Here is a 12,868-nt window from a genome sequence, read left to right as displayed (position 1 = left end):
TTGAGAAAATACCGGCAGTCAACCATTGAATTCTAATGACTTCATTGATGGAATAGATCACAACTAATCGACCGCATCTCTGAAAATGTTCGCACACAGAATAAAATCTGGCCCAGCTGATCACATATATAGTCAGCTATATACCTATGTGACACGTTTTCATGTGTATCAGCATTGTTTTGATCTGTAATGCAGGCTAAGGGAATTGATTTAATTGGTATTATGCACGCTTAACCAGTACAGAACAACTCTTACATCTTTAGGCACTTGGATATGTAAAACTGGTAGCCGTGAGATTGGAATTAACATTATAGTGGAACTTAAGATACTATACTTTATTTAACATTTAGCCTAATAGATGGTACATACAAATCTACGTCAAAATCCAAATTAATTCCAATGTTGAAAGTAAGTTTGATTTTTATTTTATATTCTTACTGTATTCTAACAGTATTATGCATATTTTTACTGTATTCTAACAACAGTCTGTATATTCTTACTATATTCTAACAGCAGTCTGTATATTCTTACTGTATTCTAACAACATTCTATATATTCTTACTATATTCTAACAGCAGTCTGTGTATTCTTACTGTATTCTAACAACATTCTACATATTCTTACTGTATTCTAACAACATTCTACATATTCTTACTGTATTCTAACAACAGTCTGTATATTCTTACTGTATTCTAACAACAGTCTGTATATTCTTACTATATTCTAACAGCAGTCTGTATATTCTTACTGTATTCTAACAACATTCTACATATTCATACTGTATTCTAACAACAGTCTGTATATTCTTACTATATTCTAACAACAGTCTGTATATTCTTACTATATTCTAACAACAGTCTGTATATTCTTACTGTATTCTAACAACATTCTATATATTCTTACTGTATTCTAACAACAGTCTGTATACTCTTACTGTATTCTAACAACAGTCTGTATATTCTTACTATATTCTAACAACATTGTGCATATTCTTACTGTATTCTTACAACAGTCTGTATATTCTTACTATATTCAAACAACAATCTACATATTCTTACTGTATTCTAACAGTATTATGCATATTTTTACTGTATTCTAACAACAGTCTGTATATTCTTACTATATTCTAACAACATTGAGCATATTCTTACTGTATTCTAACATCATTCTGTATATTCGTACTATATTCTAACAACAGTCTGTATATTCTTACTGTATTCTAACAACATTCTATATATTCTTACTGTATTCTAACATCATTCTATATATTCTTACTGTATTCTAACAACTTTTTTACAGTCTGTATATTCTTACTGTATTCTAACAACATTCTATATATTCTTACTGTATTCTAACAACATTCTATATATTCTTACTGTATTCTAACAACATTCTATATATTCTTACTGTATTCTAACAACAGTCTGTATATTCTTACTGCATTCAAACAACATTCTGTATATTCTTACTGCACTCTAACAACATTCTTTATTCTTACTATATTCTAACATTTCATTCCATGGGAAAAAGTTCGAACATATTGAAAGCTCCCCAAAAAGACCTATACACCCCTCATTCCATCAATTCCCCCACCCACCACAAAAAGACCTATACACCCTACATTCCCAAAAAAAAGAGCTATTCACCCTATATTTCATCATTAAATTAACTCATTTAAAAACAGGATGAGTTTAATTTCAAAACACGTACAACACAAATTCGAAGATTATTCAGGCGACGGTATCTTTTCATCAATATTTTCTCTAGGTTCAAAAATAATTCCAAAAGTAGGCAGATATATTTAAAACAATAAATCTCTCATTTCCTCAGAAGCTAAAGCTATAGGATCTGTCGCGGAAGCGGGAAAGAGTATAAGCGACGCAGTGAAAAAATCTGACGAGTTGAAAGAATTACAACTAATAAGAGAACTGCGAAACAGGAGATTAGAAGAAAAGAAAGGAAAAGGTTTTAAAGATATAGGATAAAAATGATAGTCGCACACACTCCAAAACTTATTTTGGTTCAGATATGCAAAAAACATTGGGCTCTCTTCCTGGTTTTCGATGGGCAAAATATCCCAGAGAAGAACATTTTCCGGGCCATAATTACACTGGTCCAGGTACTAGGCTGGATCTACGATTAGACCAAAACGATAAACCCAAACCAGGTGAAGAACCAGTCAATAGAGTTGATGCTGCTGCACTTAAACATGATATTTTATACAGAAAAAAAGACATAAAGTTCAGACACGAAGCAGACAAACAAATGATAATCGAACTTGAAAATATTCCAAATCCAACTTTCAAAGAGAAAATGCAAAGGGCTCTAATCATAAAACTGTTAAAAGCAAAGATGAAATTGGGTACGGGATTGGCAGATGAAATTCATAAAGAATTTAGAAAAACTAAAAAGTTTTAAAAATGAATAATTTTGAAAATGAAATAAATAATTTAAATATTAAACCCAAATTTAAAGTTGAAGATCGCGTTCGTATTTTCAAATATAAAAATAAATTCGAAAAAGGTTATGTTGGATACTGGACAAACGAAATATTCATCATTGATAAAGTAAATAGTACATCACCTCCGACATATGAATTAATCGATCAAGACAAAGAACAAATCATAGGTAGGTTTTATCAAAACGAACTTCAAAAAACTGACTTTTAAAAATGATTATCTTTCTCGATAAATATGGAACTGATACAACCACAAACTTTCAACTTATGAGATGGGAAAATGAGTTAAATATATCACCGTTTTTATTATTGTATGAGAAATGAAATAAATGATCTCAAATATAAGAAAGGTAAATTTTATGCTATAACAAATATACATACTTCCGATCAAAAAGGAGTTCATCATTGTGCTTTATACAAAGACTTTTCAAATAACTTATACTTTTTTTTCTTTTGGATTAGAACAAACTGAAGGGATAGTGAAGTTAACTAATAAACCAATCAAATGTTCAACATTTTAAATTCGATTACCAGGACAAAAGTTTTGTGGACAGCTTTCATTTTGGGTTTTATATCAGTTGAGTTTAGGAAAACAGTTTGAAGAAATCATAATAAATTAAACTTAATAAAAATGGCGAACAAGTTTGGATTAGGTTCTTTACCTTTAGATACTAAAAAGCCTAACACTACAGCATGGATAAATAAAGCAAAACCTTACTTTGTGGATCAAATCGGAGACACTCTGCAAGGTGAATTAGATATGAACAATTTCGAAATAGCTAATTTAAAATCTCCACAAAATGATAATCACGCTGGAAATATTTACGGGATAAAATAAATTCAATTGAAGTGAATAAAAACCATTTAGAAGATAAAATAAGTAATGTTAAAGGATTCTTCAAACGTCAACTAAATAATAATTTTTTTTAATGATACTAAAAACTACAACAGGAGGTAGCAGGTTTAATAAGTTTTATTCAAAAACAATTGGTCAATGTAGTGAACAAAACTCAGTTACAAAATTTAATTTCATTAATATCTAAATTAGGTGAGGAAATTGCAAAACAAAAATTAGATATTCAACAATTAATAGATAACATTCCAGGTGAAAATGAGATACATTTCAACAGGAATTAAATGATCTGGAAACTAAACTAAATACAAAACATTGATAATAGCGAAATCAAAACTTAAATTAAACAACAAATACAAAACATTGATGATAACGAAATCAAAACCTATATTCAACAATAAATACAAAATATTGAGAAACAAAATATGTAGAAACTAAAGAATTAGAAATTAACGACGAAAACAACAAGCTTGATCACTTGAAATAAAACGAGTGGAAAATATATAGAAAGGGTTAGAATGTTAATCATACAAGATAAAGAAGATATTTTTATTGGATTGAGTGATTTTGATATGATATTGGAAACGGAAAGTCCACCATCAGCAAGTATTATTAGCAATGCAGAATCAGAAAAAGAAGAAGGGCATATGAATTAAGAGTTTTTACGAGCAACAGACTTTGGATATGTAAAACTATATTTTCTTCATAATAGTTTTTCACACGAATATACCTCTTTAACTGATTTATTTAATAAATCAGTTGAAGAGTTTACCTCAATCGATATTCATAAAAGTCAACAAGATAAACAATTTGTAATATTTTCATCAATAATTGAACGTAAGGATAGAATAGAAGTTATTGTAGTTGTACGATAAAAATCAATATTAAAAAACCAAAATTTTCGCTTCATCTAAATAAGATTAATGATTCAAAAGAACAAATATCGTTAGTAACTGTAGAAGTTTTTATTTTTAAACCTGAAATAATTATAACAGATAAGGAAAAAATACTGCCTTGTGGACATCTTATTGGGAATCCTATTTTAAATATTAAACAATTTCCAACTTTTGCTTTATCAGAAATTCATTTAATTTAATTACCTTAAAAATGGAAAGCAGTTGACAACAATACATGATAGAAAAACAAAATGAACTAAAAGAAAACTAAAACACTTCAACAAATACAGAAAAACATGGAGTAGAATTGATTCTGTTTTCAAAACATTAAGCACAATTCTAACAGTAACTAGTGGATTAATGCTTCCAATAATTGTCCCAACTATTTTAGCCGCATTCACCGCTGTTCAAACATCATCTTGTGGATTGATAACATTAGGTTATACATCAAAACAGAAATCTCATTATAAAAAGAAAACAGAAATTTTAATTTCATAGCTTAATATATTATTTATAATTTTTGAAAGATTAAGAGAAGATAAGAACATAACCATTAAAGAAATAGAAGAAGTCAATGAAATTTTAGAAAATCAAATAGAAAAGGAGTTATGACAACAGTTAAAATCAGTGAATTCAATAAGAAATTTAATACTTATCTTCCAATTCATATGCCCCAAAATAAACATTTTCACCCAAAGAATTTACTGAGGAATTAGATTGGGTATTTTACTTACATAAATCACATTTCTGTCTTATAAAAAGAAATAACAAAACCTTAGGCATTAACGAAATAGAAGATAATTACGATGAAACTGTATGGAGAACTTGTAGAGATGATAACGCAGTAACACAAGTTTCACCTCTAAAACTAAATCATTTTCCAACAATTCATGATGATTGTTTATATGCATGGGATTGTGAAACTTATTGCGAAAAAGAAATAAAACAATTCCTTATTCTTGCACGTTAATTAATTTAGAAAAACTAAGAAATAAAACATAACTTTCCAGATTTAAATCCCACTGATAGTGTTCCAGAAGAATTTTATAATAAATTAATGAATATAGTAGATATATTTGTGGATAAAGATTGTATTGATCAAATGTTGCAACGTTTAGGAAAAAGTAGATCAAAAAAGATTAACATTAATTTCTCAAAACCAAAACACAATGTCCACTATTAAGAGCTGGAAGCATTCTATCTCTACCTTTAACTAATTCATTCACCGACGAATATTTACAGAAAAAATGGAAAAGACAAAAACAAATAATTGGCAATTCTAATTATCTGCAAAATATTAATTTCATATGTTCCTATCAACATGAAAAATCTAGTTTGGCGACATGGGGAAATTCATCTAATCTACCAATGAATTTGAGAAAGAAAACTGATATCAATATTGCAAAATACACCGAAGATAATTAGGAATCTTGCAGACATGCATGGGAACCTTATGCTAAAAGAGATACGTTATGTCTTGGAGCGTGTTTGATAAAATATAACAAATTTATGAAAGAAGTTGTATTCCAGAATATTTCCAATAATCTAACGGCTCCTTCTTTATCTTCTGTTCAGATGTTTTAACACTGGTTGATATTCAAGAAAAAGTTAAAGCTGGTGGACGAATCATTAGAATATTAGATGGTATAGTATATGAAGAAAATTTTAAAACTCCACCATATAGAGATTATATTTTAATTTTGAGAGATCTAAGAAATAAATATAAACGAGAAGGTAATCTTGTGGGTAGTAATTGAAATTATTAGGTAATTCCTTGTATAGTAAATATTCAGAAGGATATAACTACATCGAGACATCTATGGAGTGAAGCAACTTTAAATGCCGTGTGATTGGATTTCGGAGAGGGGAGGGTTTGATTCTCCCAAATGTACAGGCCTAGGGTGGAGCAGACACTTAATTTAGAAATTAGGATTAAGGGTCTTGATATTGGGTTTTCTTCTGTTCTTATTCTGATCTGTACAAAGTGTACAAATGTCTCTTACTGTATTCTAACGATATTCTATATATTCTTACTGTATTCTAACAACAGTCTGTATATTCTTACTGTATTCTAACAACAGTCTGTATATTCTTACTGTATTCTAACAACATTCTATATATTCTTATTGCATTGTGACATGAAAAGACAGAGCAAGCCCTGTCATGCTTTTAACTTTAAACAGTATTTGTTTTGTATATTTTGTATATTATAGGTTAATGTGAAAAATGTTTTTACTATATCTATTCTTGGAGCAATCCTGTTATATGTGTGTTTCTTCGTCAGATTCTATAAATCAATGACGTCCTTTGGGATGTATATTCCATTCTATGCCAGCAACAAAACATTCTTTGGAATCTTTGCAACCCAACAAAATATATCTGAATATCACAAATATTTGAAAATGTGGTTCAATGAACATGTAACGAGTCCAGCGACGATTTCAGACACGGACGAAAATGGGCAGCTATGTTCAGTGTCACCTATAGGTTTAGGTAAGTGATGGAAAATTTCAAATGAATGTGGCCATATAAAACTATATAAATGATTTTATAGAATACATTATACAGTATGATATAATACAGTTTTGTGACTTTTGTCTAAATTTACTTAAAGTATAAACAGGGCGCAAATTAATGAAAACGACACATCAAAATTTAAAGATATGTTCCCCTTAACTTATCTTAAGTTTTAATTTTTAACGCAAAAACTATTATGTTTTAATTGCAGCTGGTGTGATAGTGTTTAGACCTTTTAAAGAAAATATGAATACTTTAGAGGAAAGACTGTATACATCTGATATGGCACCTGGTGGTCATTTTACACCAACGGACTGTAAAGCCACGCAAAAGTTGGCTATAATTATTCCTTACAGGGATAGGCAAAAACATTTACTGAATTTTTTAAACCATTTTATACCGGTTTTAAAACGGCAGAAATTAGAATTTACAATTTACGTCATAGAACAGGTAATTTACATGGCTGGGTTAGTTGGTTGGTTGGTAGATGATAGGTTAACGTTCGTTTCCAGCGGATGCTGATATCGTAGTCTAGTTGTTGGTAGATGACAAGTTAGCGTTCGATTTCAGCGGATGGTAGTTGTTGGTAGATGACAAGTTAGCGTTTGCTTCCAGCGTAAGCTGATTTCGTAACTAGGTAGTTGTTGGTAGTCGTAGTAGTTGGTAGTTGGATTGGTTCAAATTGGATGATTCTGTGTTGTTAGTTTGGTTGTTGATTCTTCGTTAGATCTGGTTGTTTCGAATGACATGGCGGTGAAACTCGGCCCTGGATGGTGTGTCGTGAGTAACTCGACTGGTTTAATGAATTATTATCAACTAAAGTATCAACACATTAAGTATAGCAATGCCTTTAAATAAGCAAGCTGTTGAAAATATTTTCGCTCAAATTCAAAGAAATTATACACCAAAATGTCGATTAATGTGTCTTTTAATAACTTATCAGAAAAATTTAACTTAAGTACATATATTTCCGTTAAGTTTTGAATGCCAAAAACAAAGCTTTTAACGTCGCTAGGTTAGGAAAACTACCATAAGGATTTTGGCAAAATAAACGCCAAATTATAGAGCCTCGTATCCCAACCATGGGATTTTTTTTTTTTTTTTTTTTTTTTTTTTTTTGGTGTGGTCAACTCGTGTAGGAGAAGAGTTGAGAGAGCACCTCACATCGTCACATGCTAAAAATGTGGATGAAACAAATTGGGTGTGAAAGGTCCATGTGGCTGCTCCAGGGGTGTGAAGACTGAGAAAGGTTGGGAACCACTGTTATAGAGCAAAATGTATGTCTATTCTATACTGAAGGTTTTAACAAAATTATCGAACTTTTGCTTTCGTTCAAATGCAGAATAACAGGAAATCGAATTTGAAAATGAAAAAAGCTATGAAGAGCTGAAATTGGGCTTCACCAACTGGCCAGGAAAATTTTTAATGGACGACTTTATACGCCTTTAATGAGTCACTGTTATTTACAGGGCGATAACGAGACGTTTAATAGAGGATTACTTCTAAATGTTGGATTTACAGAAGCATTAAAACAAGATAGCTATGATTGTTTTATATTGCACGACGTGGATACATATCTATTAAATGATAAAAATATTTATCGATGTGGCGACAAGCCTTTACATTTAGCAGTTGCAGTTGAAAAATATGGTTTTAGGTATGTGTTCGGTATTTGAAGATCTAGTTAGATAATTTCTTATAAGCATCTTCTATTCCATCTTACAGGTTTGCCATCTGTTTGACCAATCGTACCTTAGTCTCAGAAACGAGAATTTTTTAGCGACTCGTTTTTTCTTGAGACTCTGAATACAGAAAAGATATATAAAACAATTGCTATTCATTACTACGAGAGTTGACTGAAAACTTCTAATTTGGATATGGAATTAGTCGGTCACCGTGTTTCTAGTAATGATGACCGCCGACAGTACGCTGAATGTATGCTTCTAAGAAATCTCAAAACAACTGTTAACTGTTTTATTATTTAAGGCTACCGTACACTACTTATTATGGTGCTATCACTGCCTTCAATAGAAAACATTATGAAATGATTAATGGTTTTCCCAATGTTTACTTTGGATGGGGAGGGGAAGACGACGATCAAGGAATAAGGTATGGCTTTTGTGAACGTTATTTGTGCTACTGAGCTGTGATTTTTTATAGCCTGACCGAAAAATATTACATGATGTGAATGGAGTTTTACGTCCTAATTTTTTGCATCATGTCGGCTTATGAAGACGAGCAACGCCATGCAGGGTACAAAGAGGTAATGTTGCCAGGACAGCGGCATTAGCCTGCTCTGTTGTGATTTCCGTGCGCAGCCTGTAGCACATGGGGCCAATATTTATTCATTGACAAATCATGTCATCTTTATTAATAGGCTACATACTAAAGGTCTCAATTTTGTACGAAGGTCGCCCCAAATAGCAAGATATGCTTCAGCTAAACATAACAGAGATCCAACAAACCCTGATGGCAAAGATAGGTTAGTATTCTAAAATGAAAATTTTAATGAAAATGAGACTGGGGGTACAAATAGGGGGCAGACTGACTCTTTGGGAGGGGGGGATTGTCGACGCTGATTTCAAAATGCAGTAACTCTGTGGACGCTTTTTTGTCGCAAGCCTCTCATGGGGCGTCTGAGAAGGATATCCTAAGAAAATTTCGAAAGATTTAATTGATTTTGTGCATTCTGACACATGTTTTGGGGCAAAAACGTCTAAAAATCATATTTTTTGATTTGTTAAAGATGAAGTTGGGGTAAATTTAAGGGTGCAAACCATTTTTCTAGGAGGTCAATTGCCCCCTCTGCTCCCCACTGGTGCGCCACTGATGAAAAGACAATGCAACTCGAAGTAGTAAAATCCGAACTGAGGCTTACTTGCCATTTTCACTTTCGCTTTTCATTGGGCTAAAGAAAATCAGAAAGTACTTTCAAAACCAATCGTCTATCAAGTCCCTTTCTATTACAAACTTAGTCTTAAATTGGCAGAAAAGGCATCTTTCTTGAATCACGGAAGTTTTCTGAATGAAATGACTTGAGTGGATTGTATGTTATCGAAAACAGCTAATCAGAGTCATCCGTAAATAATAAGCCATAATGTTTACAGTTGGCCTGTCAAGGGCTATAATTAACTATATTCTTCTGGCGTATCCTATCCAATGGCTGCATTCTGTGAAATTGCAGACAGTCAATTTCATAATATCTTGACATTGTAAAGAATATCAAACCCTGGACCACCATCTGTTACATGAGCAGTTGTCAGATGTCGTGGATATACTATGCTATTGAAAGCGTTGGATCAATTGGTCAGCTGGTTTTTCAATTTGTATCATAGATTTGGTTTATTGAGGTCGGCTGCAAAAAGAATGGCCTACGATGGTTTGAATAGTTTAATCTATAATGTTACAAGTATCGAATTAAAGAAATTATACACTCTCATTACCATAACCGTAGACCGAAATTTATTAGAAAAGGTTAGTATCGTTATATTTGTCCTTGCTTTAAATCAAAACCCAAAACACTAGACCGTTGGTTGGTAGATAACAGGTCGACGTCTGGTTCCAATAGGGACCTATACCGTAGACTAGGTAGTTGTTGGTAGATGACAAGCTGACATCCGACTCCAGAAATAGCTGATATCGTAGACTAGGTGGTTGTTGGTAGATGACAAGTTGACATCCGACTCCAGAAATAGCTGATATCATGGACTAGGTGGTTGTTGGTAGATGACAAGTTGACATCCGACTCCAGAAATAGCTGATATCGTAGACAAGGTGGTTGTTGGTTATATCAAGCATTTTGTATAGCATCGTTGGAATGGGCTAACCAAGAAACATGTACTATAAATAATAAAAAAGAATACAAAGCATACAGATTTATTTAGGGGTGGCCTTCTTGGTTTAAATTATCTTTAGACGTCGAATGCTGTTTTTAGTATGTGCAGTGGCGCGTCCTCCATCCCATTTCAAATTTCACATCATAAGATTATAAAATGGTTCTATTATATTCTATTGCATTACATTACACTGTTCGAATCCGACATACACTGAGAAAGTGACCTAGATAAGATTCTACGGTGAATTTCAGTATAAAGCAATAATAAAATACACTTCGGTTATATACGTTATTATTATTCAATTGCTCATACTCTAAGCTATTATTTTCTGTACATTCATTTTTTCGCTGACATTACGTTAAACATATTGTATGCCTCAAGTTTCTGTCTCACGAGTCTCATAATACGAAAGATGATATTAAACTTTAGCATGATTTTATAAAAAAAAATCAAGTTATATCAGTTTCGGTATTCGGTATAATAATCTGTGAAGGAAACTTCAATCGCTCCCCTCTCTCTATAGTATATTTACAAAGGAAGACGTGCAACTTCAATTCAACCAGTTATATACCACGGTTAAGCGCCTCCCACACGTATACATATTGCACAGATCAAAGGAAATTAAACGACGTCATGATATAACGTTTTGAATGGAGCGTTTCACTGTAAACTAACATGACCTCAACAACCAGCTATGTCTGTATCACAAAATGGTAGCGTTCAATAGTACCCCGAGATGAGGAAGGTGTTCAGCTTCACGACTAGAACGGTGGAAGTATTTTTCTTTTTCCCATTTCTTTTTTCAAATTTTCTTTTTCAGAATTTAAAAGAAAAACGTATCATACCGTAATGTAAGAATGGACGTATTGGATTGAAAATGGATGGGAATTGAACATAGAGAACATCATTAGTATGTTTAAATGCATGACTTCCAATATAGAATGAAAGGGATAAGCATTTATAAACATTAACTTCCAATATAGAATGAAAGTGATAAGTATTTATAAACATTAACTTACAATATAGAATGAAAGGGATAAGCATTTATAAACATTAACTTCCAATATAGAATGAAAGTAATAAGCATTTATAAACATTAACTTCCAATATAGAATGAAAGTGATAAGTATTTATAAACATTAACTTCCAATATAGAATGAAAGGGATAAGTATTTATAAACATTAACTTCCAATATAGAATGAAAGTAATAAGTATTTATAAACATTAACTTACAATATAGAATGAAAGTAATAAGTATTTATAAACATTAACTTCCAATATAGAATGAAAGTGATAAGTATTTATAAACATTAACTTCCAATATAGAATGAAAGTAATAAGTATTTATAAACATTAACTTACAATATAGAATGAAAGGGATAAGCATTTATAAACATTAACTTCCAATATAGAATGAAAGTAATAAGCATTTATAAACATTAACTTCCAATATAGAATGAAAGTGATAAGTATTTATAAACATTAACTTCCAATATAGAATGAAAGGGATAAGTATTTATAAACATCAACTTCCAATATAGAATGAAAGTGCCAAGTATTTATAAACATTAACTTCCAATATAGAATGAAAGTAATAAGCATTTATAAACATTAACTTACAATATAGAATGAAAGTAATAAGTATTTATAAACATTAACTTACAATATAGAATGAAAGGGATAAGCATTTATAAACATTAACTTCCAATATAGAATGAAAGTGCCAAGTATTTATAAACATTAACTTCCAATATAGAATGAAAGGGATAAGTATTTATAAACATTAACTTCCAATATAGAATGAAAGTAATAAGCATTTATAAACATTAACTTACAATATAGAATGAAAGTGATAAACATTTACAAACATTTAATTTCCAATATATAATTAAAGTGATAAGCATTTATAAACATTTAACTTCCAATATAGAATGAAAGTGATAAGCATTTATAAACATTAACTTCCAATATAGAATGAAAGTGCCAAGTATTTATAAACATTAACTTCCAATAAAGAATGAAAGTGCTAAGTATTTATAAACATTAACTTCCAATATAGAATGAAAGTGCTAAGTATTTATAAACATTAACTTACAATATAGAATGAAAGTAATAAGTATTTATAAACATTAACTTCCAATATAGAATGAAAGTAATAAGTATTTATAAACATTTAACTTCCAATATAGAATGAAAGTGATAAGTATTTATAAACATTTAACTTCCAATATAGAATGAAAGTGATAAACATTTATAAACATTAACTTCCCATATATAATGAAAGTAATAAGTATTTATAAACATTTA

The 12,868-nt window shown here is 30.8% G+C and overlaps 2 protein-coding genes across 2 annotated transcripts; both read left to right on the top strand.

Annotated features, from left to right (window-relative positions):
* Positions 1-451: 451 nt before the first annotated feature.
* Positions 452-1,386, top strand: LOTGIDRAFT_130890 (hypothetical protein; the record flags this gene model as incomplete). Its single annotated transcript, XM_009065870.1, has 5 exons — positions 452-532; positions 672-749; positions 920-982; positions 1,072-1,152; positions 1,300-1,386. Coding segments are annotated over 5 exons (390 nt in total), but the record flags the coding sequence as incomplete, so codon positions are not given.
* Positions 1,387-7,006: 5,620 nt separating this feature from the next.
* Positions 7,007-10,249, top strand: LOTGIDRAFT_130770 (hypothetical protein; the record flags this gene model as incomplete). Its single annotated transcript, XM_009065869.1, has 5 exons — positions 7,007-7,174; positions 8,194-8,381; positions 8,711-8,833; positions 9,102-9,206; positions 10,060-10,249. 5 exons carry the CDS (start codon positions 7,007-7,009, stop codon positions 10,247-10,249), a joined length of 774 nt encoding a protein of 257 aa, XP_009064117.1.
* Between the last annotated feature and the right edge of the window lie 2,619 nt (positions 10,250-12,868).

This window comes from Lottia gigantea, assembly GCF_000327385.1.
Source record: "Lottia gigantea unplaced genomic scaffold LOTGIsca_71, whole genome shotgun sequence".
Taxonomy (NCBI): domain Eukaryota; kingdom Metazoa; phylum Mollusca; class Gastropoda; family Lottiidae; genus Lottia; species Lottia gigantea.
Note: the sequence above shows the minus strand (reverse complement) of the source record. Positions and strands in the feature narration are given on the sequence as shown.